Here is a 25,704-nt window from a genome sequence, read left to right as displayed (position 1 = left end):
AGCCCATTTCCAATAGTCCCAGGATTTCTTAGCATCCAGTTCCAGCTGTTTCCCACTGCTCCTCTCTGCTCTGAGCACTCACTCCCAGCGCACGTGTCTACTTGAATTCGTCAGTCGTTTACTATGTACCTGGTTGCGTCTGTCTTCATTATGCCTCGTCCTTGCTGTGGCCTTTGCAAATCTCTGGAGGTGGGAACGTTTATGTGACAGCTGCACAAAGCCCATCCACATGCCCTGATGAGCTTCTGACCAGGGATCAGGAAGCCAAAGAAGGACCTGTGATGGCCAGGCCTCACCACACCACCTTAAAATGGCCTTAATATTGGGCAGTGGCCCTGCCTGCAGCATTTAGAGGAAAGCATTGTTCCAGTGATGGGGTTTGGGGACGAGGTCACTCCAATAATTATTTCCATATCCCACTATCTCCCTCTATTTGTGCAACTTCAATATCAAAGCAGCGGCAAAATCATACACTCTAAATGCTAACTGCAGATTTTATATACTGGGCATGAGCTAGCTTTATCTCATTTCCATATTGAACACTATCAATAACTCTATTGTGAATATATTATTAACATTCCCATTTTCAAGAGGAAGGAAAAAAATTTTAATTTAAGTAATTCAGTCAAGCTCATCAGCTAGTCAATAGGAAAATGAGAACTTGAACCCAGGTTTATCTGACTTTAGCATCCTTAGTCCCAGTCTTCATCACCCACTGCTAAAGTCGAAACTCTGGCCCGTGTCCACAGCAGGGGAAAAAAAATGGTGGTATGTGCATGTCTGTGTATTAGTTGATATTTGTGAACAAACAGAAGGCCTGGGACACAACTCAGTGACACAGAGATAAAATTAGACCTGTTACCTGCTTTCAAGAAACATGTAAAAAAGACCCTGCCCTTCTGTGGGAGGGGTGCTATAATGGAGGAATATTCCAGGGAATAGAGGGGGCATGAACTAATAAGACCTGTCGTCCCAACCTGTGGGAGTAGTGGGTGTGGGCGACACAAGAGTCTACGTGGAGATGGAGCAACTAACTGGCATTGACGTGGAAGGGTGAACAGTCCCGGAGGGAGCAGCACGGAAAGGAGCTGGGAGTGGGGGCGGGGGAGCACAGGTCTGGGGAGACTGCCAGGGCTTTAGAGGGTGTCGAGTGTAGGGGGCAGGGAGTAGGGAAGGGGAGCTATTGTTACTGACCACACGGAATCGAAACGCTTGCACTTCCATGGAAATACGTGCATGTGTTCACAGTAATCACCACTCTTCCAATTAGACTTTATTGTGGTTATTTCTTTTCGTCTACATCCCCACATCATCACTTTATTTTTTAAATTTTTTCTAGCTTTATTGAGATACAACTGACATATAACATCGTGTGAGTCTAAGGTGTACGATGTGGTGGCTGGATAAACACATATATAGTGAAATCATCACCACAGTGAGGTTAGTTAACACAGCAATCACCTCACATACTTACCTTGTGTGTGTGTGTGTGTGTGTGGTGACAACAATTAAGATCTACTCTTTCAGCAACGTTCAAGTTTACAATGCAGGATCACATCTCTTTATTTCTGCCTCTACTTTGGTTCTCTCTATTTCAGTAAATCCACTCGTGAATGTGCTGTCCTCAACTGAAGGCTAAGTCTTCAAGGAGAGAAACAATGCCCCATTAGCCTTCCATCCCCAGTGGGCTGCAGGTGTCTGCACTGCAGTACTCGCTCAGTGAACGTTTGAGGAAGGTATGCACATTACACAGTGCGTTAGAATTCCCAGCCTCCCCCAAACCATTAACTTGTTTACACCTCCCAAACTCACGCCAAGAGAACTAGTCCTAGCCTTGACTTTCAGGTAATACTAACTACAGTGAAGGACTAAGGTACCAATTTTTTAAAAACTGGTATCTACCAGGTGTTTGATATGGGCCTTGTAATCTCTAGAGCCACTCTGTGATGTAAGAATTATTATAGCTATTGAAACAAAAAGCAGAGCCAGAAAGTTTAAGTGAGTAGATTAAGATCTTCAGTTAAGTGATGGTACTGGGACAAAAGTTTAGATTTTTCTTATTTTAAAAACTCTTTTCTTTCATATGCAGTTCTGCTTATGTACTTTATACTTTTCCTTTTCAACAGAACCATGACAGATAGTTTACTAATTACTATTCCTGGAGTCACGATTAGCTATTGATCCATCTCTACCCATATCTTATACAGAGTCTAGAGAGGACAGAAATGATTAATGATTGTTGCATGGAGCCGGTCTCAATATTCCCTATTGTGACCTGCTGTCCCAGTGTCCTCCTATTTAAATGAGTGTCCCAGAAAAGGCTCTGAACGGTTTTCAGAATCTAAACGTGGATGAGGCCCTAAACGCAGCAGATGCTTGGGTAGGCGTAAGCCTAGACCCGGATTCAACAGCCTTTGGGTGCCTGGAAAAATCCATTTTTAAAACAAAAATCCTCTCCTCACCACCTGAAACTATAACTCAAGTTTTTCATTCTGCTGCTGATTATGAAATTTGACCATGTCCGAGGATCCAGCTGGAGCTGCTGGGCATTACTCTGGGCTTCCTTCAGTAATCTCAAAGGGATGCCTTTTGTTGGAAGAAGGAAAAGTCCCAAAATTAAAAAAAAAAAAAAAAGCAGCAGCAGCCAATTCTAAGAAGATTGTTGCACATGTCTTATGTCAAGGACCAGCCAAAGGAAATCAGGAAGTTTTGCTTCCTGGGACAGCATTGATTCGATTAATACGGAGTGTCACAGCCAGTGTCAACACTGGATTAACGTCCCAACTGTTAACCATTTTGCAATCTCATGTTTTCCAGGTACTAAAATAATAGTAGCACTGTTTTGGTTTCCTTTTAATCTTTCTCCATTCTTCCAAAGAAAACTCAAGAGAAAAAATACGTGATACTTCAACCTAACTCAAGAGAGCTAACGAGTTCCTCTTAAGAGTTCTCACACGAGCCAGAGATCACTAGGTTCTACCTGTTTTAAAATTTTCTCAGACAAAAATGTTCCAGAATGGCCTCAGTAGTTTTTGGCATTGGCCTTTAGCATTCGTATTAGCAAAAGCCTCTCAGACCTTTTTCTCAGTGGCTCAAGCGGTGATTAAAGACCCAGGGGTCTTCCCATCTCCACTTTAGTGGCCCTCATCCTTGGCTGCACATTAGAACCACTTGGGGACCTTCCAAACTCCTAAAGCCCGGGCCACACCCCAGAATGATTAGATCAGAATCTCTGTGTGCGGCCTGTAAGTGTGTGTGTCTGTTGGATTTCAGCTGGCATTCTGACAAGCCCCCAAGTGGTTCCACTGTGCAGCCCAGGTAGGGGAGACCACTCTAAGCCCACCAGCCTGCAGGGTGCCAGGCGTTACAGAAGGGGCTCGGCACCATCAGGAGAGTTTCTCAACAAAAGCTGCCGAGGGCAGAGATGCCATCAGATTCATTGCTATGTCACTAACACAGTGCTAGGTTCATATGCAAATTCTTCATAGATAACTAATGGATAGCTAAATAAATGAATGAAATGTGCAATTCTAACTTAGCTACCAACTAGCTTTGTCCCAAATCAATTGTTCATCAAAACAATGAGTCCTGCCCAATTAATAGGGTACAGTGGGAAGCAAGTGAGATAACGTAGAAGGAAAAAAATACCTAAAGAAACTACACAGATATACATTTCTACTTTACTAATAGCACCTACTGAAAAATATCACAAGTCGTGACATAGAAACCGACGTCATAAATCCACACCTATCCAACACAGTCTTTGGGCTGAAAAGGCTACAAAGAACTACCAAGCCCTCTCTAAATGCTCCTGAACATTGGAAACTGCTGAGGAGCTGAAATTTGGGGCGACGGGAGCAAAGCCATTTTTGGTTTTACCGATGGAATCAGTGCTCACAATTGAGGGCTTGGAATATGGACCAGACAGGTGTAGACATTCACACTGTGGCCATCTGGGAGCACGGAGCTCCTGTGTGATACAGGCCATGCTTTGTGTGTACACAGTGCAGCATCATTCTTTTTGAAGAGGGGGAGGGGAGAGGACATCTTGAGTCAGGAGGTGGTGGCACTAGGCAACTTTGAATGATCCTTGGTGTCCCCAGCCAGGCCTCCTCACATTTGGGCAAATCTTACAAAATTCCCTCATAAACCAATGGCTCAGGTGATTCGATGTATGCCACAAGGATTTGGGAGGACCAGAATGATGACCAATAGAGAGTGAGATTGTGTTCATCAGTGGCTGTATCAGGGAAAGTCGGGGAAGGGGGCTGTGGCTTCAGAGGACAGGAAAATATAATAAACAACAGGCCTTACCAACTCATTCCATCCTTGTCAGGCCCTCCTCTAATGTAAGACTCACTCCTGAGCTTAGAGGCTGAAGGTCGAGTTACAGAACATAGGAAAGGAGAAAGGCCTTTGGAATCTTCTGATGACCACAGGCACTGTGGTGGCTGGTTTTATGTGTCAACTCGACTGGGCCATGGGGTGCCCAGACACTTGGGCAAACACTATTCTGGGTGTGTCTGTGAAGAGTGTTTCCAGATGAGATTACCATGTGAGTCAATAAGCTAAGCGAAGCAGACTGCCCCTCCTAACGCACCCTCATCCAATCAGCTGAAGGCCTCAAGAGAACAAAGAAGCTGACCCTCCTACAAGTAAGAGGGAACTCCTCCTGCCTGATGGCTTCGAGCTGAGACATGGGTCTTTTCTGGCCTTGAACTCGACTCGAACATCCGTTTCTCCTGGGTCTCCAGCCTGCCAACTCATCTGCAGATCTTGGGACTTGTCAGTCTCCATAAATGTGTGGGCCAATTCCTTATAATAAAAAGCTTCCATATATACACACACACACATGCACATATACACAGCCTATTGGTTCTGTTTCTCTGGAGAACCCTGACTAATACATGTATGCATCTGACATTTGCATAAGCACAGATGAACTAGTTAAGATCTGTAACCATTTGGATGTACAATTATCTTTGTTCTATGATCAGAGGTGTATAATGCTTAGACTGTTGGAGTAACTTTAAAATATAACAAGTGAAAATTACACTGGAGACCCATTTGTCCACTCTCCCACTCTCTGGATGAGTTATAGAGAACCGGCAGAAGATAGCATTAAGCCTCAGAACAACCCAGTCTATGTACCAGGAAAAGGAAGAGCTCAAAAAGAGTGTTGCTGCAACGTGCACACACCAAACATGGCCTGTATCACACAGGGGCTCCATGCTCCCAGATGACCATAGTGTGAACATCTGCAGCTGTCTGGTCCATATTCCAAGCCCTCAGTTGTGAGCACTGATTCCATCTGTAAAACCAAAAATGGCTCTACTCCCTGCCCAGGTTACCAGGGACGTCATCAAAGAGAGTGATTCCTCCCTCTTATTCTTATGGGGAGGGAGGCCATATGCTGGGCTGCTCCTGTTGAAACGGAATTCTAGCTCTGGGAGGTGGAGAGACGAGGGTCTCGGCCCTTTTCCATCCCAATGGTGCGGCCCTCTGGGTGGATGTCATTAGGCTCAGTTAGGTCAGGATATGAACTGCAAAGCAATGACATTCCAAATTAACTGCTTGGTGACATAATCTATATTAATTGAACATTATTGATTCTTATTTAGAACAAATGGGCATCTTGGCACGGAAATACTGTTATGTCAAAAGGGCTTCATTATGGTACCTCATTGTCAAGAGACAAAGCTGACTGAACTGGGTCGGCGGGTGCCGCCTCCAACTGTCCTTTGTTCTGGTATCAGAGTCAAAAGTGGAGAGCAAGAGTCAGATTTCAGGGAACGCTTCTTTTTTTTTTTTCCAGGTGGGTGCAAGCACAGATCAGGACTGTCCTCTGAGGATGAGGAATTCCGAAGGAAGGCTTCCGCCTAAATGTCAGTGAGGGGGAAGGAAGGCTTTCCTCCGGTTGTTCTCTGGCACCCACCTATAGTATTCAAGACTGAGCTGGGGCTGGGGTGGGGGAGGCAGCACATGAAGGTACATGCATGCTTCTTATCCAAAAAACCTACAGTCTCGTTATTCCCTGTGGATTTGTGTATTTCTCTGAATGAATAATCACTCTCTATAGTTAGAGCTTTAGCTATGCTGTGCTTGATCTTCAGTAAATTCTTTCTTCCTACCCAAGTTCACCACCATCATAACATCAAATAATAAGTATTGCAATGCACCATATTAGGCTCTGCCAGGGGTTACAGAAATAGACACGTTCTCGTTGTACCACCAAGCTTTGTAACAATAGGAAGCGGTGTCTGGTGAGATGTCAAACTAGCAGTGTCAGCAGCAAGTTCAGAAAGGGTGACCTCAGGGAGAGGATGAGACTCACACAGAGCCCCAAATACAGACCCTTGGAGATGAAAGAGAAGGGAGATTTTGCTTGAATCTCAGGGAATTTCCATGCAAAGAGTCATGGAGGTGGGAGTGTACAGGATTATTTGGGGAGAGAGCAGAATATTGATTAAGAGGAGAAGTCTATGAGGAAGAGTAGAGTAAATGGGAACAGGACAGGGGACCCAGATGAGAGGACTTTCAAAGCCTGCCTGGGGAGCTGGGCCTGTATCCTGAAAGAGTACAGGCATCTTGCAGCTTCCTGATGGGCTGGGGCATGATGAAAGCAGTGTTTCCAGATTAATCTAAGTCAAAGGCCTCAGGAAGACTTGCCTGTTGGCCATGGAGCCCAGGTGCTCCAGGAAAGTAGGCAGGGTGACAGTCTCCACAGCTGAAAGGTCATCATCTTCATAAAATCAATAGTCAACAGAAAAAGAAAAGCACTCCATAGATGCAGATGAGTATGAGTAACACGAAAATTCACCAACTTCATTTACTCATTCATTAAATGACCATTTGTGAGTGCTTATTCCAGGTGAAATTATATACTAGCTATAGCAGATCTAAGACAAACAGGTCCCCATCGCTGCTGCGCAGGGACATGCAGACAGGGAGGAATACCAGCTGATTCAGTCTGATGTGATAAATATGGTATTTCAAGACAGGGACTGATCTGACGGCACAAAGTAAGGAAGGACTGATCCTGCTAGAGAAACTTGATTTTTCACAGAGGGTCTTAAAAAGTGAGTAGCTGTTTGCCAAACAGAGAAAGGGAAGAGGCCACAGCAGGAAGACCACACCTCCTGCACAAAGAACAGGACACATGTAGGGAGACATGAGAAGTGAGGCTGGAGCACAGGGTCCTGGGAAAATGGTAGGCATCTCAGAGATATGTTAGTGTCCTCTAGAATTCTGAAAAAGTAGGACAAGTTGGAGTTTCTCACAAATTAAAAAAAAGAGTGAAATAACAGAATTTCTACTTTAGAAATATCACCTAGCAGCAGTAGACAATGAACTGCGGTGAACAGAGGCAGGAAGAGCATTTCAGTTGTAACCATTCAGCACCTGGTGAAGGTAGTGCAGTCACTTCACTGGTGCCTAGTGCTAGCTTCCTCCACCTTAGGAGTATTTTTTTCTTTTTTTTTTGGTGAGGAAGATTTGCCCTGAGCTAGCATCCACTGTCAATCTTCCTCTTTTTGTATGTGAGCCGCCATCACAGCATGGCCCCTGACAGACACGTCATGCAGGTCTGCACCTGGGAACTGAACCCGGGCAGCCAAAGCAGAGCACGCCAAACTTAACAACCAGGCCACTAGGGCTGGCCATAGTAGTATTTTTTATACAGCCTTCTCAAAGTATCCAATTGGGCATCATGTTCAAAATGTGAAGAGTAAAACTTAGTGCAATAGAAAAGTGTCCCAACATGTATTGTTTACCCAACAGTCTGTTAGCTGACTGCAGTTTTCCATTTTCCTCCAGTTTGGCTCATAGAGCTACACTTGTAGTTGAATATTTCCAATGTATAATGGAAGTGTGGCTTTGGAAGTTATTGATATTGACTGTGCTAGTGTTATAGTCATATTTCATGGGGAAAGGGTAGTCTTTTCAAGAAATGGTACTGGAACAATTGGATATCCATGAGCAAAAAAAATGAACTTTAATCCATACTTCACATGATATATAGGCATATAGACATTTCAGTCAATGATGAACCACATATGTGACCATGATCCCATAAGATGAGTACCATATAGCTGTATACTCTCTAGGTTTGTGTGAGTACTGCAAGGAAGTAAGAAATTTTCCTTTACCCTTCTAGGTTCTTCTGGCTGGTCTAAGAATTAAATTGCCATGAAACAGGTTAACAGGAGAAAGACAAAAGTGTATCAACATACACATGGGAGAAACCCAGGAAAACTGAGTAACTCGACAAAATGGCTGAAGCCTTCACCGTAAATACCATCCTCAGATAAGGACAAAAGAAGATGTTGGGATGGGGACAGTCAGGGACTTCAAAGGGAAGGAAAGAATTCACAGGAAGGTGAAAAGGAGCAAACGTTTGGAAAACAAGTGTTTGGCCACACAGAAACAGAAGAGCACGGGGGGAGCCAACAAACAGGCTTTTCTGGGTGCCTCCCTGTCTACCACCTAGTTCATGTGATGCTAAGGTGATCGCTCGATTCCAGAGACAGATTTTTGTAATATTAATTCTTTTAGGCAGTTAAAGGAGAGGTAACAAAAAAATCCTGAGTCTTTTGCTTCTTAAAAATAATCAGCCTAAAATAATACTCACGTTAGAGATACATTTTGAGGTGGCAGATTGTGCTTCCATCAGTACACTCTGTGATGCTCACACAGGGATGGAATCACCTGCTGACACATTTCTAAGAACGTATCCCCATCATTAAGTGATGCGCAACTGCATGAAAATTACCTTGAAATGGACCATAGACCTAAATGTTAAATCTGAAATTGTAAAACTTCTAGAACAAAAGACAGGAGAAATCTTTTGTGACCTATTGTTGGACAAATATTTCTTAGATATGTCACCAAAAGCAAGATTGGTTAAGAGAACCAACTGGTAAATTGGACGTCATCAAAATGAAAAACTTTTATTTGTCAAAAGATGCTTTTAAGAGAATGAAAATAAAAGCTACAATTTGCCAGAAAATATTTGTCGGTTATGTATTTGTCAAAGGGCTTACATCCAGAATATAAAAAGAACTCTCAAAATTTAGTAATGAGGAAACAAAACCAAATCTCAATTATAAAATGGACAAAAGATGTGAACAGACACTTCTCCAAAAAAGATATAGGGATGACAAACAAGTCCATGAAAAGATTTCAACAGCATCCTCACTGGCGAGGTGCAAACAAGATCATAACGAAACCTCACTACACCACTATTAGAGGGCTAAAGAAAGAAGCCTGACAAAACAACACAGACTCTCTGACTTTATTATAAAGTTCTAGGAAATGCATACTAACCCATAGTGTCAGAAAGTAGATCACCGGTTCTCTGAGGAAGAGTCAAGCGTGAGGATGACAAAGGGACAGGAGGGAACTCTCAGGGGCAATGATCATTGATTGTCTTGACTGTGGGCTGGTTTCTGGGTGTAGATACATGCCAAAATTTATCACATTGTACACTTTAAATATGTGTATGTAGCGGAGGAAGAGAATTCCTCTGCCCTCAAGGTCCTTCTGGCTGGTCTAAGAATTAAACTGACATGAGACAGAATAACAGAAAATCAAACAAAGCTTCATAATGTGAGTACAAGGGAGAAACTCAGGAAAACTGAGTAACTTGCCCGAATGGCTGAGGTTGCCACCTTAAATACCATCTTCAGCTAAAGACAAAGGAGGATGTTGGGGGTGGGAGGCGTCGGTTATGGGAGATCACCAGAAAAGCACAGTTAACAAGAGTAAAGTTATTATGCAGATTTAAGTCCTTGATTTCCTCATTGCTAAGAGATTCTAGAGATAAGGTCATCCCCCTTCTTCCTGGAACAGCAAGGGAGACACCTTTACAAATGGACATTTCCCTTAACAAATGTAAATGTCTCCTACAAAGGGTAACTTCTACTTGGTTTTCAGAGCTTCTCCCATGTCTGCAGTTTTTTAAAACAATAGCAAGCCCAAAATAATCCTCATGCCAAAAAGACACATCTTGAGGAAGCAAATTCTGCTCATCAGCATGTAGCTGATGATGAGAATCAAGGCTGCCCCTGGGAGAGAAGCCCAAGGCATCCTGCCCTACATACTGATCTATATCATCCTCTGGGAAGCACAGTACATCTTGACCTGATCCGACCTGATTCCCATGCAAAGTCATAGGACCACCCAGTAACCAGATCCCACCTGCACTGGTAACCATCTTAATGATTTTTTTCATTATCTTTCCTTTGTCTTGTAAAGAAATAACTCACATACTTATGCCTTATAAATGTATCCCTACCCTCAACCCATTGCAGCTCTTTACTGCCCATGGGTCCTTTACCCATGCTGCTCCATGCTATTCTCTGAATAAAAGAGCACTACTGCCAGACCTGGAGCATCCAAGAAATCTTCCTTTCAACTCCTTGGCTCGCTGAGCCAGCATCATTTCTTCTGGTGGCCCATACGGGGATCTTGCTTCATTGGCTTGTGAGCTTAAGTTCTGGTAAGTGTCCTTTTCTTCCTTGTGCCTTGCTCTTTTCCAAGGATGGATCTAAATTCATTTCTTCATCGGGAACCTTCTCAGACAGCTATTTGAATCCACGTTTGCTGCCCATGGCTACTCTATGGGGCGAATCATGGCATTCAGCCTGAAGAGAATCAGTACCTTAAGCCTGAGGGTGATGAAGAATGAACTAATCCATTCCTTCCTAATCCTATCTCTAATACATAAATTTGACATGGGCACAGGTCGACCACTTAAGTCATTAGGACAGTCGCCAATCTCCAAGACTCCCATGGCAGGTTTCTTTTCCTAAGGCTGGATTGGGATCCCTCCCTACGGCTCCTGACCACACTCCAAATGGCAGGAAAGTCCCATCTGGGACTCCAGTTCAAACAAAGTACAAAACTCTAACTTTTCGTTGAGTATGGGAACCCCTACTTGGGAGAACAGGACGCAATTGGGTAGAATGTCCCCCACACTGGTGGAAAATTCTTCACTGTTTTTCTCTATTCTTTTATCTCTGGGACCATTTACCAGGTACCTATTACTGCCAGGCATAATAGGGAAGGTATACAAGGGATGCAATGCTGGGGGATGTCCCCATCACCTCTTGCTAAAGGAACCCAACAGGAGGAACGATGGGTAGGACACTGCCCTAGTTTTGGGGGGGGGGGGGTTTCAAGGTAATCAACCCTTTTCTTTCATCTCTCTTCTTTTGTCTTTTTTCTTCTTAGGACCATGGGAGCTTCTAATTCCATTCCTTAGGACTCACATTTGGGTTGGCTTTTAAATAACTGGGCATAATTTGATCTACAAGATCTAAAGAAAAAGAGACTTATCTTTTATTGTAATACTGTTTGGCCTCAATATACTCTGAATGAAGAAAAATGGCCCATGAATGGCACCCTAAATTTTAATACTATTTTTCAACTAGCCACCTGGGAAAATAATCTGAAATTCCTTATATTCAAGCATTCATAGTCCTTTATCAAGATCCTGAACTCAGAGAGGTTTGTCGCATGTGTCTAGCTTCCCCAACTAAGGTAGAAAAACCTATACCTGATATATTACATGATGACTGCCTTGTTAGACCTCTTCCTAAGGCCCCTTCAGCTCCTGCCGAATTAACCTCTCCTGAGGACTCAAAGACCAGAATACCCCCTCCCTATGAGGAGGAACCTAAAATTGAGTCCTCAATCCCCATAAGTCCTGCAGGTCATACGAGGAGTGGGACCTCTTACAATCCTGGACACCTCCCTCTCCGCAAGGTAGCAAACTGGGAAATGGTGACCATTCGAGTCCATGTGCCATTTTCAATGTCTGATATGGCTCAACTAAAGACACACCTGGTTAGAGATTCAGAAAATCCTTCCCAATTTATTGATTGCTTTCAACAGCTCATCATGATGTTTGACTTGATCTGGCAGGATATTTATATTATTCTTACTCATTGCTGCAATACAGATGAAAAAAGTTGTATTTGGGTGGGAACATGTGAATTTGCAGATGATTTACATACTAGAGGCAGACATAAATATCCAGTAGGAGGCACTGAGGTGCCAGATACAGACCCCAAATGGGATTATAGGGATGAAGAAGATCGAGGACAACGGAATCACATGGTTAATGTTTAATAGAGGGAATGAAGAAGGGATTTACCAAGCCAGTCAATTTTGACAAACTCTGGGAAATAACTCAGGGAACAGATGAAAACCCTGCCCTTTTTCAAGGGAGATTAGCTGAAGCTATTCGAAAATACACTAATCTAGCCCCTACTTCTCAGAAGGGATGACTATTCTAAATATGCCCTTCATTAGTTGATCTGCCCCAGACATATGCTGAAAACTGACTAAACTGGCCTTGGGTCGTCAAACACCTGTACAGAGACTTTTGGAGGTTGCTACTCATGTGTTTAATGATCGGGACTTGACTCTTAAACAGGATAAGGAGAGAAGGGCAAAATTACAGGGTAAGGTACAGGCTCACATTTTAGCAGCTGCCATTGCCACAGAAACAGGCTAACCAGGGGCCCAAGCCTCAAACTACCAATGGCGGAGGCCCAGGTAAGTCCCCTTGTTACCTTTGACGTCAACTTGGACACTGGAGCAAACAGTGCCCAAGAAGGGATCTTCCTTCTGGGCCTTGTCCTCTCTGTAGGCAAGAGGGACATTGGAAGCGTGATTGTCCTTGCCTCCAGAGCAGGGAGGGGCCAAGAACACACTTCCCTGCCTGGAGATGTGATCCTGAGGACTCCGCCTGAAGGGCCCCAGAGGCCAGTCTGGCTCCCATCACCATCGAACAGACTGAGCCCCGGGTGACTCTGGATGTGGAAGGTAAGCAGATCAATTTTCTTATTGATACAGGAGCCACTTACTCTGTACTTGTTTACTACTCTGGCCCCACTTGTAAGTCCCATTAAAAATTGTCAGAATAGAGGGTGACTCTAAGTTTTGTTATCAAACTCTTCCTTTATCTTGCCATATCGGACTCAGGTGTTTTCCCTTACTTTTCTAGTCCTACCTATTTGTCCTACTCCATTATTAGGGCGAGACAATGAAAAATTAGGAAGCCAATTTATTCTAACTCGTGAGGAGGACTGCTTGTTTGCCGCGCTCTCTCCAAGCTCTGTTGTTTCCCAGATACCCTCTAAAATTCCAGTTTATCCCCAGGTTTGGGACTGCTTCCTTCCAGGAAGAGCTATAACAGCACAACAAGTCTCTATAATCCTGCGGGACTCTTCTCTTGTCCCCATAAGAAGCAATACTCTTTAAAACCAGAGGCAAATTGAAGGATTCCCACAACTTATATTAAAATTCCTCAGTCACGGCCTTCTTAAACGATGTCAATCTCCCTATAATACTCCTATCTTGCCTGTAAAGAAGCCAAATGGAGATTATCATTTGGTTCAGGACCTCCACATAATTAATGAGGCCACTGTTCCTATCCACCCCATCGTGCCTAACCCAGATGCTATACTTTCCCAGATCCCAGAAAACTGGCTTACAGTCCTGGACTTAAAGGATGCTTTCTTTTGTATTCCTCTGGATGAAACTTCTCAATCTTTATTTGCTTTTGAATGGAAGTTTCCTAATGAAGCTCTTCCTACCCAGTTGACGTGGACAGTCCTCCCTCAAGGTTTTCGGGATAGTCCACACTTGTTTGGAAGTGCCGTAGGCAAGGATCTGAGGGATGTCCAATTCCCTGTTGGTGGTTTAATATAGTACGTTGATGATGTTCTTATTTGTAGTCCCACAAAGGAGGATTCTGATCACAATACTGTACAAAGCTGATCCAGACCCTGCTGTTCAACCGGACTACTCTTGTGAACAAACTGGCGATTTAAAACTACTTTTTAGAACAAAATAAATCCTATCTTGATTATTTCCTCTTATCTCCTTTTGTAATGACAGACAATTCTTTTTTAAAATGGGCTCAATATTATGCTGAGCTCCATAACCAAACCACATGTTGGGTTTGCGGACTCTTGCCTCTGTCTAGTATTTCTGGCCTCCCCTGGTGGGTCTCTCCCCTCCAGGGAACTGATTGGCATGCAGTGCTTCTCTTCACTACACAATACATTTCTAGCTCTTCTCTTCTACAAGACTCATCTATTACTAATCATGTCTCCTTGTGGACATCCGTCTCTGATACCTGGGAACTCCCTGGCCACAATCAACCTTTTCCTTCAACTCTATTGCCCAAATACTAACTAGATTCACCTTGTCATAGGTGGGTCATAAACAACAAGTTCCAAAAGTAAAGTCCCCAACCTATCGATACACACAGGATGGACTATACCAAATTTGGGATGAATATATTTGGCTCACTCCTACTAGTGGTCAACTCAGTCAAAAGGCCACTCTATGTTGGGAACAAACCAATCACACTTGTGATACGTGGCCTGATAGCACCAGACCTATGGGACAAATTCCCTGTTATACGTGTTCTCATATCACAGCCTTAAGAAATACTGATTGGTTTGGGACTGACTGGGATAGATGGACCAGCACACATTGGTTAGCCCCTAACAGCACTCAGTGGCTATGTGGCTCCAACTTATGGCCTTGGCTGCTGCCTGGATGGATTGGGCCATGCACCCGAGGCTTCATCTGAATGCAAGGAAGAACTACATTTAGTATATCTCCTCCTGCTAGCCTACCCAACCTATGACAATGCTGGACCCATTCTGTCTTCCACTGGTATGATCACCTTGCCTCAATTTTCTTTCTCAATTAGGAATTGAAAGTGTCATCTGGCACACGGAAGCCCTAAACAAATTTACCATGAAGGCATTAAACGATACACAACACAGCCTTTCACTGCTCGGTTTAGAAGTATCCTGTGTAAGGCAGTCCTCCAAAACCGAATGGCACTGGATGTCTTGACACTTGTGCCATTATAAAAACTGAATATTGTGTCTACATTCCTGACTACCATCAAAATATCTCTGGCTTCCTACCTGATATGAGCCACCAAATTAAATCCATGTCTGACCCTACCTTATCCCTAAATGATTGGTTGGACTCCTGGTCAGGTCCAGGTCTCTGGACTACTATCAAAGCTTTATTCATTGGGTTCACCACATTGCTTGTATTTCTTATTATAATTTGCTGTCTATTTCACTGTTTGTCTTCCAGATAGCAACAAATTTTCTCCTCCTGGACCGCTTACAGTCAAACGATTCTCTCGTCTCCCGAGGATCTTTATACCTTGTCAGCCTTGGACTCTGTGGGCACAACCTTCCGGCCCACTGAACTTCCTGCCTGTACCCCTATGGCCCCATTTAGAGACAGCTCTATGACATTATACAGCCGGAAGTAGTTACAGAAGATTGACCATCGTCCATATCCCCAAAGGATTTCGGGGCCAAATGGGTTCGGGGGGGGGGGGGTGGTTTCTATGATAACGATCAAGGCTGCCCCAGGGAGAGAAGCCCAAGGCATCCTGCCCTACGTACCGATCTATATCATCCTCTGGGAAGCACAGGACATCCTGACCTGATCCGACCTGATTTGTATCCAAAGCTATAGGACCATCTGATAACCAGATCCCACCTGCACTGCTACTATTTTAACGACTTTTTTCATGATCTTTCCTTTGTCTTGTGAAGAGATAACTCACATACCTATGCCTTAAATTTAGCCCTACTCTCAACCCATCGCAGCTCTTTACAGCCCATGGGTGCTATCCCCATGCTACTCCATGCTATTCTCTGAACAAAAGAGCACTACTGCCAGACCTTCAACTCCTCGGCTCTCTGAGCCCACATCAGCTGATATATCAATAAAGCTGTTAAAAAATGATAAGAATTATATGCATATGATCCATACACTTAATCTTGACTTTTATGATAATTCTCTTTTATTTCTATTTCTCTCCAGTTGTTTTCTACTGACATCTTCATTTCCCTGTCTCTTCACCTCATATCTACAAAATACATAAGCTGCCCTTGTCATAAGAAAATGGTATATTGATTTTTCCAACTACGCTAGCAAAATAGCACCTGGAGATGGGATGAGTTTCTAAGTTTTATAACGATAAACATTTACAAAAAGTGATTCTTATCAAGGCGAGGGATATATTGGGGCTAATACAGTTTTTCTCAGCAATTAAGCAGCTTCTCTGATGAGTAATCCTTTTTCCTAGATTTCACCAGATCTAACTCAAATTGCACACCATGTCTTCCTTTAGAAAAAAGTTGGTATTTTACATATGTTACCACAATTACACTTCGGAGACTCTCCCTTGAAGGTTTACAGTTCAGTTTTGCCCCGAGGCCAGTCCGGACCTCTGCAGTGCATGTGTCTGCAACAGGGGCCTGCTGGCATGCTGGAAGCCTCATAGGCTGCCTAGCAGGGAGAAATAAGTAATCCTGCTTTCTCGGATTTCAATATTGCTGCTTTAACTTGAGAATGTTACTATAGTGACCTATTTCTTTCCTCTTTCTTCACAGAATCTAGTTACCCTGTCATGAGGGATTTCTCCCCTGTGGCAACTGCTTTCAGTCAAAGAGAGACATCAGATATGTAAGACCACCAATGAGAAGAATAAAGGGCTTTAAGAGCTCCCGTATCCGTGCCTCACCCCAACATTCTGAGACTTATGCTTCTTGTCCACACCCCTCCATTCCACCTGCCTCCTCATATCCCCCCAGCCAAATTTCTCTGTTTATTAAAATGTTATCCACCATTCAAGACTTCAATCAAAACTTAGACTGTCTTTTTAAATTTTACACCATTACGGCTCCAACAAATATCCAACTCTTGCCTCTCCGTGAAAAATACCAGCGAGTATAATATCAAATGGCAAATACACAGAAAATGGTATGTAAAATCTGAATCTATTTATTGTACACATTAATGCTGTTTTTTTCATGTTTCTCTCGTTGCCCTCAAGATTTCTAGCACATATCTGCACTCACAGGTAATGCTCAATAACAGATCCTGAAGAGAATCTAAAAGTATAATGTACTTTTTATTTACAGCAAAATCATTCCAGTCTGGTATTGAAATTTGCATGTAAACAGCCACCAACAAGGATTCCTGTAACCCACATGCACAGTTTGTTGGCTCTTCCATAAAACAAAAGGTAAAAATGCCTAAGAACCACTAGTTTTGCTCACCTAAATATACTATACACAGAAAGAATGATCTCCAAGTGTTACTTAATGGACATTGTGAACAGAAAATGCTTCAGTTTCTAGGTTTACTGTTTGAATGAATTCAGGGCGTCTCCTGACTTCCTCCCACTCACTGATATGGATATGCTCACCACCTGGCCTCAGGTCATCTCAGCCACCCCCTGGCTCCAACTCCCCACCTCAGACACCCACCTCACTAGCTGGAGTGAAATATTCTTGTTTGCATAAGATTCTATAAAATTCCATGTTTTCATGCCTTGGACCACACTGTTTTCTCTGCTTGGAATCCATCTGGTCCCTATGGGGATACCTGTCTTTATTTTTTTAAGCATCTAATTGAAGTATCTCCTTTTTGTTGTCCTTTCCAAAACTCCCTGCCTTCTAGGCACAAGTAATTCACCTGTCTGGGTGCTTCAAGAGCACATAACCCCTGTCTCTATCTGGCACTTCTCACACTGTCCTCTGCTGTCTTATGCGGAATTCCTGTGCCAGGCTGAAGTTCAGTGAGGTTTATTTGTGCCTCTATCCACATTCGCCCTGCAGTGACTCCTGTACCATGTCTGGTACCTAGAAACGGGCAGGGAGCTGGAATGTCTAGTAGGTTAACTGGGAACTAGGCAGTAGCTAACTTTTGCAGGGATCAAATTTGGGGGATTTTGGAGGTGGGAGAAGTTTGTTATCTGTAGGTGGGCTCATCAAATAGGAAATAAGTATTTTTGTAAGGAATAGATGATGCTATCAACAAACTGCACAACTGAAAAAAGTGGAAATTCAATGTTAAAAAGAAATTTAATAACTGCCTACTCACAAGCTAGATACTTTATTTTACCTTTAAAATCTTTGCAAAGACAATGCATCATGATCTAAAAGCCTCCTTTGAATCCATCTTTACCTCACTCTCAGCATTGTTGCAGCCGAGGACAGGAATTCTCAAGCATTAAGAGACAGAAATCCACCACCATCTGTCCCTTAAAAGGCTTACGTTTAATGTTTGGGATTTTTTTTTCCTGCCTTCTTGTCCTAAATGATAAATTGGGGAGTAGAAATATTCTACTTCCTACACCAAAGGGCTATCTTACATTCAAAGGGGAATAACAAACAAGGTCTACATAATGTCCATATACAATGGCTAATAGCCACACTGCCTAATAATGTAAATATTCCTAAAGAGGGCCAAGCAAGAACAAAAACAACTGAGAAAAGGGATCTTTTCTGATGTTTTCAGATAATATGGTAATGGTAATATCAGCAATGAGGCTCAAGTGCATGCAAACTGATTAAAAATAGACTTGATGAATTCCTAAGTGATTAATATTCAAACATAAATTTTAACAGACATAAATTGGATGTAAGCTAGCTTCATCCATCCATCCATCCATCCATCCATCCATTATCCATCCATTCATCCATCCGTCATCCATCCATCCATCTGCCATCCATCCATCCATCCCTCCCTCCATCTGTCATCCATCCATCTATCCATCCATCCATCCATTCATCTATCCATCCATCCATCTATTCCTCTGTTCAATGGATGTTTACACACACCCTTAGTCTACATGTGGCAGCTAAGGATTAACTATGGGCTAGTGCCCACAGGAAGAGAAAAGAGAAGCTGGTGTTTGTTGAAGAGTGACAGGCCCTGTGCTCGCACATTACATTTGTGATCTCATTTATTTCTCACAAAATCTTACAGGATAAGTAATCACTGTTTCACAGATAAGGCAACTGAAATATGGTGATAAAAGAACAACTCAAGTTACCTTAATAAGTCCATCCACCTACCAAACAGTGTTCTCTACATACTTGTCGTCAAGGATAATTATCAGTCTTTTCTTAATTAAGAGGTCAGTAACCAGGTTTCAATTGTGATGTTTTCAAAAACTTACAGGTATATTTGTATTTCACACACTCATCTTTCCAATCAGTGACTTGGCAACATTGGCAGAAAATGGCACAATGGTCAAAGCAGAGAACTTCCATCTTGCAAGCGACTCCCCTAATAATGAAATATGAACAGACTCCTAAGTCACATATCTGTTCATTGGGCTTCCCTGCTATCAAACAAACCATCTTGGAGTTTACATCTCATATATGAACTTCTCTCCTTATAAAATATTCAGCGTGTTTCTTTTAAAATGCCTGATAATAGAAACTTTCTAGGTTCCCACATGAGCACAAGGCAACACAAGCTTCTTAAAGATTTCGTTGGCCAGGAATAGTTCTTTGAAAGACCAGCCCATGAAAAACCTATTCGATGCCCTTTTTTTCTTTAAGAAGTAACAGCTTTTGCCAGCACACAAGGTGAATTCATGTGCTTTTCAGACCTTTGGAAAAAATAGGCCCTGTTTCTCCTAGTTCTGTTCTTTCAGCCCATCAGCAAGGTCCATCCAGTTGTTTAACCAATGGCAAACCCAAAGAATTTATTCTGGTTCACTAGGGGTACGGAAAAAATCTTTAAAGAAAACCAACACTGCAGCTGAGTTCCTGAACATATTTACAGAAAAAATTACACAGTATGAACTAAATGTATACTCAAGCCCTTTTTAGACTGGCAGTGGGTACAAGACAGAAAGACTTGCCTCCTTATCATTCCAAGGTTGACATCTGATTTTCAAAAACACTTTCTAGCCCAGGATCCCTTCACCTTTTGAGAAGGAAGAGCTTCTATGTATGTCTTTGAAGACCTGACATGACTGCATGAACTGATGGTGCTACTATCAACTCTATTTTCTTCCCCTGAGAATTCCAGCCCACTTCACCTGGAAGAGGAGGAAGAGGTGTGATGCTCTAACTAACCTGGAGAGCTCCCAGAGGCAGAGCCAAGATTCCCAGGCAGCAGCATTCCATCAGAGGCCTCCTGCTCCAGCCAGTGCTGGCCACACTGTTGGTAGGTTAGCGAAAGCCCACTTTACATCGATTTTGCAAATTCTGGAAAGAGGAGGCTTTTTCCCTGCCCTCAATTCTTCATCCCTCAATATCAATCAGATATGCATTTGAGCTTTAGGATCATAAAATATTTATTAACTTCCAGCTTTTAATGTTCATGAATAAAGAGCCAAATTAATAATTTTTGAGTGTTGGTTAAAAAGAAACTAAGAACTTTCTCCAAAGGGACAGTATTCAAGGCCAAATAAAGAGCCATGGCCAGTTCTACCTGACATCAAAATGCCTGGCTGCAAAATGTCCTTGGTTATTTGAATCATACAGACTTCGAGAAATAAAACTGTGCGAATGTATTATATTTTGTTTCTTTGTTTTCCTCCAAGAGCTGAAAGCAATTGATCTGGTTTCTGTGGAACGATATACACTAAAAAAAAAGCCAGACCACAAAGAGAGATTCAAACCCAAGGACAGCCTCCTTGGTCTCAACCCAGAGATGTATGGGAGGAGGGTGGAAGGGAAACTGGCTGATGTACACTTATGGAATGACATCATTTATTCCACTATCTTGGGAGGCTAAGATGTAGTGTTCTCCTTCTTCGAAATGCATCTCTGCAACCCTAGGATCTCTCCCACATCACAGAGCCATGAAGGAGACACTCCAAGGTGCAAGAGCAAAGCTCCTGCTGAGTGGTGCACTCTGCCTCCCTCAGCAGTGAGCAGGAATCCTGACATCACTCACTGAGCACCTGCTACTCGCTAGCGTTTTCATAGATATTTCATAGATATGCTGCATAGTTATTACCAGATTTAATCTTCATCCTCAAACACTCGGAGGTAGCATGAGAAACTTCATCTTACATGGGAGGAAATTTGGGTTCAGAAAGGTTGAAACCTGCCTCACGTGATCTGGCTAGGTGTGGAAGAATCCAAATCAAAGTCTGATTTGTCTGCAATGCCAACGCCTGTTCTACTAAACTGCAATGGTGGGTTGGTCCCTTGGGGGAGAAGTAGTCGCCGCCCTGTCTTCCTTCCTCTTGGGAGTCACAGCTTTAGAGCAGTCTTTCCTACTTCCTGACAAGACGAAGGCAACCGTTCAGTAGAATGGCAGGATATCAGGAGGAGATCTACAGAAGTCTAGTCCAACCTCACCCCATCACAGAGGAGCGACAAAGCTTCTAGAGAGGAGTGGCTTGTCCTGCGTTACCCAGATCCTGGGAGGCTAAGCTGCAGCTAGAACCCAAGGACCCTATGATTTCCTCTCCACGACCTGAAGAAATCTTGACTGAGGGTTAGAAACTGAGGCAAATCTGGGACAGAAAACCCAAAATCATGATGTGGGAGCTGCCTCGAACTGCTCAGGGAAAGAAGCCAAAATTAGCAGGTGTTTTAAATTGTTTTTCACGCTTGTGTCATCACTTATGAAGTACCCCACCGTGTTTTCCTCTCTTATAGAAATCCAAAAATGTATGTTTGCATATTTAAATACATAAATATGTTTGTTGAACATCAGCATAAACATTTTGTGCTATCAGGGTATCTGTGGTTTAGGTCTGGGAGTGTGTGTGCTTATTAGAAATCCTTGTGTCTCAAAGAAATGGGGATATCATAATGAAACATTCACTCACAAAACTCAACTACTTTTAAATGGGCAAATGAGGAGGCAGGAGTCTTCCTTCTAGTTTTGAATGCATTAACAAAGTTTTTGAGACTGGAAAACTGCACAGCCAAGCAACATCAGATGTAGATATCCTCAGACACACTACCACTATATATTTTTCTCTCACCTCCACAAGATTGTAATTAATTAAAGCAGGGACTATGTCGTATTAATCTTTGTATATCTAACACTTAATTAGACCTCAGTGACAACAAAGACGAGCTTCTATTTGAGGGAAACTATTATTTTCACTAGCTTTATCCCCTTGAAACTAGAGTTCATTGCTCTTTGGGACCAAAAATATGCCATTAGGAAATTAAAAATTCAGATGGCCACTGGATGCTTTGCCCACAGCAAGGATGTTCAAAGCCTTTAGCTGGAAAAGCCACTTTGGGGGGCTAAAGTCCTGTGTATCTTTTGCTCTACCATTTTCAACTCATCATCTCTTGTCGAGACCACAACAGCAGGAAGAACCACCGCGACCACAATGTAAACCATGTAGTGCTTTTACCTGCAGAAGCAACCGTTAGAATCTCAGCATACAGAATGCCGGAGCAGAAAGGGACCTTCAGACGGTATAACTATTCGCAGTTCTGGTTGCCCATTAGAATGACCTGGGAAGCTTTCAAAAAATATATTGGCACCATGAGCCCCACCACTGTTACTTTGACTTAATGGGAGGAGAGGAGAGCCTGGCACTGACAGCTAAACACAATCTTTCTGGGAGATTATATAACCCTGGCAGGGTAGAGAATCACACTGATTTGATCTATGCTCTTCTCCCCAATTTTATAGGTAAGAAAACCGAGGCTTAGGGAGGTAAAGCGACCACTTTGGGCACAACCAAGGAAAGAGGGAATTGCACACGATTTCTCGCTTCCTGCTCGTTGCTATGTTAAAGCATACTGCCTTTCATGAGTGTGGCTGTTCTTAAATGTGCAAGCTCAGGTTGTTTCATGTCATCGTAATCAACAACATAAAGTCCATAGGGGAAAAACCCTACTGTGCCTCTTCTGGTAACCTGGACCAGCCTTTCTGGTACACAGATTTCTGTTGTCAAACATCGGTTGAATAAAACGGCTTCACACAGCATCCAATAACCATATCTACAGATTTCCTGGTGAAATCAAATAGTCACTTGGCTATCACATGCATGCAACCTAAATAGCAAAGCCTTTTAAAGCAGTGATTCCAAGGCGTTTCTGTTTCTGACTACCGAAGGTAGACTAGTTCTGGGTTTGTTTAAATATCCTCCCTCTTATTTCCACTTGCTACCAATAAAAACATATAAATACATAGAAGCTACCAAAATCATGGGAAGACTGCCATTGTTCTTAATGAGCACAAATTAGTGGTATCATAAAGGTTTATATCATGCCAAAGTCCAGATTTTGAAATTCTGTGCCATCATCTTGACCCTGGCTGCAGACTACCATAGACACACTTCCTTCAAAGTTGTCCTGAATGTGCATGGTTTTCCCTGGACTGAGTGACAGCACGGGGGGAGCTCCACCACACCCGACTTGAGAGGACACTGACTCAGGAAGTCCGACAGACAGATGGAGGAAGCCAAACAATTGGCTTTGGCTATTTGAATGTGATGCTGCATAGCCACTCCTCCATTAAGAGGCTTTTAAATCGTTTCTTTGAAACTGTTTTCTAATCTATCTCTGATTTTTAAAAGTTTTATTAACAATAGTCTGGAGTTATTAGCATAAAACCACCATAAAAAAAGGGGATGAATAATTCAGAATTGGGACTAAAAAGTAATTACATCACCCACTTAAATTCCTCATCCCTAAATAATTAAGGAACTCTCAGATTATTTAGAATGTGCTTTCTTATCTGGATTGTGCTGTTGGCTAGTGAAGTTCTGAGTGTCTTTTCCTATTGATCTGAGGCCTCCTTCCAGTGAACAGGGCCAATGTGGGTGCTGTTAGTTGGGAGTCTGTGTGCATCATACATCTGAAAGAACATCCTCTCTCAGAGGACACTAAGGGGCCCCTGGTGTCTCCCCACCAGACACAGCTTATTGAAGTGTTCATCTGAATCTTTGGGGTGTTGTAGGCAACAAACTTTAGATCACTGGAGATGTTAATGGCTAAAATGAAGCTTAGTCTGTGAAAGAGAAAATATAAATTCTCCTACTGTTCATCAACATAGCTCCATGTAGCTTTGATCCATTACACCTGATGTCACTGAGAAAGAACTTCTCAGAGTCTGGGAGCCAGATCTGAGGATGGTTTCAACAAGACATTCTAAGAGTCCTCTAACAGCTAAAAACTGTGACACTCAACAAATTTAATCCTACTTTTTCAGATACAGTCCAGACAGATACTTGGTGAATTTGGAGGACAGGGTAATCGGTTTTCCATCTGCTCAGATTAAATCTCAGAGCTGGGAGGACACACTCACTTTACAGATGGGAAATGAAGGACACTAAGCAATTTTGCCGAAGATCAGGAGACTAATCCCAGAAACCACATGGTTGGGTGTCAGACCCTCAGCCCAGGGCCTTGCAAGCTGCGTATGGTGCTTTTGCAGAGTTTCATCATTTAAACCTTTTTAATAGCCTTTTGTTTACTGGAATGAAATACTCATCTAGAAGCTTTACATAAATCTTAATTTTGGAAGAAATTGTTTTGGCTCTACCCAGTTGAATGTAGATCCTTGTTTAAGAAGGAATTTCAAAATTATTGGCAAACTCACATTATCTGATCATTACCAGCTCAAATAAAGAGACATTATGACTAAGTAATTGACAACACACATCTATAACCCCAGGCTCTTCTTAAATGACTTTGAGCATCACACAGAGAGAAAGGCAGTTTACCTATAGTCAGAAATGCATTAGATACACTAATTGCCTGTTGTTTATTCACCTAATGAAGCGACTTCTAACAAGCAGGGTGCTAATACCAGCATACAAAAAAATATCATAGAATCAAATAACCTTAGAGTGAAATGGACACTTACCCACAATTTTACTCCAACTCTGCATTACATATTAAGGGGTCACTGAAAGTCAGCTTCAGGGTCATCTGTTAACTCAAGGGATTTGACTCTGACATTGACATGCGGCTTGAACACACATCCCCTGAATCTCAGATAACTATGCAGGAAAGAACTCTTTACTTGTTGCTCTGAATCCAGATTCTGACAACTGAAAATAAGCAATGATTGCCAGAGGTGTTTCCTCGTTCTGTGAGGAGAAGCAAAAGTCGAAATTCCAGCAGCCGTCTGCCGTTAGGCTGGCTTGGCACTGATCCCCTCGTTACTGAGGGTTATGGTAAGAGTCTGCCATGTGCAGCAGACCTTTGAGTGGCTGGTGATTACAGCTGCCTCAGTACTTTCTACCGCTTTACTAGGGCAAGACAAAGCTTGAGGTTTTCTCAGCTTTTTCCTCCGTAGTCACATAGGGCTATACATCAGAGAGAAAACGCATATGCTTTATTTTCAGGATCTTATCTGTTAGCCATCACCTTCAACACTGTTCCCAGAGGCTAAGATCAGAATATGCGGTTCATAAACAGTGGGCAGTAAATCAAGTTAACCATCATATTGTGGCTCATATGCTAAACTGTCTTTTCTAAATACTTTTGCTGAGTAAACACCCGAAGTAAATACCTGAGCTGGCTGCTGACCGCATCTGCTGCAGATTACTTAAAACTAAATTCTAACCCTCCGCAAGCCACCAGGTATGATGGTTGAGTCTCCCGAGGGGAGGTTTGTGAGACAGTGCAAGTATCTCGCAGCACATCTCCCAAAGAAGCTTAGCTCTTTTTTTGCCCCCAAAAATTAAACTTTTTTTCAGTAAGTTGTTTGGTGTCCTTTTACTCACCCTCCAGAATTGTTTTAACCTGTTCACCCCGGGCAGTCTGGATGCGTTCATGCCTGCCGGTCGCAGGTCCCCAGCGTACCCTTTGCAGCTGCCAGCACGTCAGTGGGACTCCCCCAGGCTGATCTGAAGCAGTGTGATGCCCAATGCCCGACGCCCGGGGAATCTTGCAATCAGACACTCCC

The 25,704-nt window shown here is 42.8% G+C and overlaps 1 protein-coding gene across 5 annotated transcripts in view; it reads right to left on the bottom strand.

Moving 5' to 3' along the window:
- The window catches only part of DPP6 (dipeptidyl peptidase like 6), a 986,698-nt gene that overhangs the window by 610,048 nt on the left and 350,946 nt on the right, over positions 1 to 25,704 (bottom strand). Inside the window, exon 1 of one of the 5 annotated variants that reach the window (XM_070265307.1) lies at positions 25,523 to 25,679. The exons of the other annotated variants lie outside the window; for them this stretch is intronic. Within the exon in view, the coding sequence (XP_070121408.1) occupies positions 25,523 to 25,573 (51 nt within the window). The 5' untranslated portion in view covers positions 25,574 to 25,679. Of the gene's footprint in view, positions 1 to 25,522; positions 25,680 to 25,704 lie in introns of those variants that run through there. 5 annotated transcript variants of the gene reach the window in all.

This window comes from Equus caballus, chromosome 4, assembly GCF_041296265.1.
Source record: "Equus caballus isolate H_3958 breed thoroughbred chromosome 4, TB-T2T, whole genome shotgun sequence".
In the NCBI taxonomy this organism is placed as follows: Eukaryota; Metazoa; Chordata; class Mammalia; order Perissodactyla; family Equidae; genus Equus; species Equus caballus.
The sequence above is the reverse complement of the archived record's forward strand: the minus strand, read 5'-3'. Positions and strand labels throughout refer to the sequence as shown.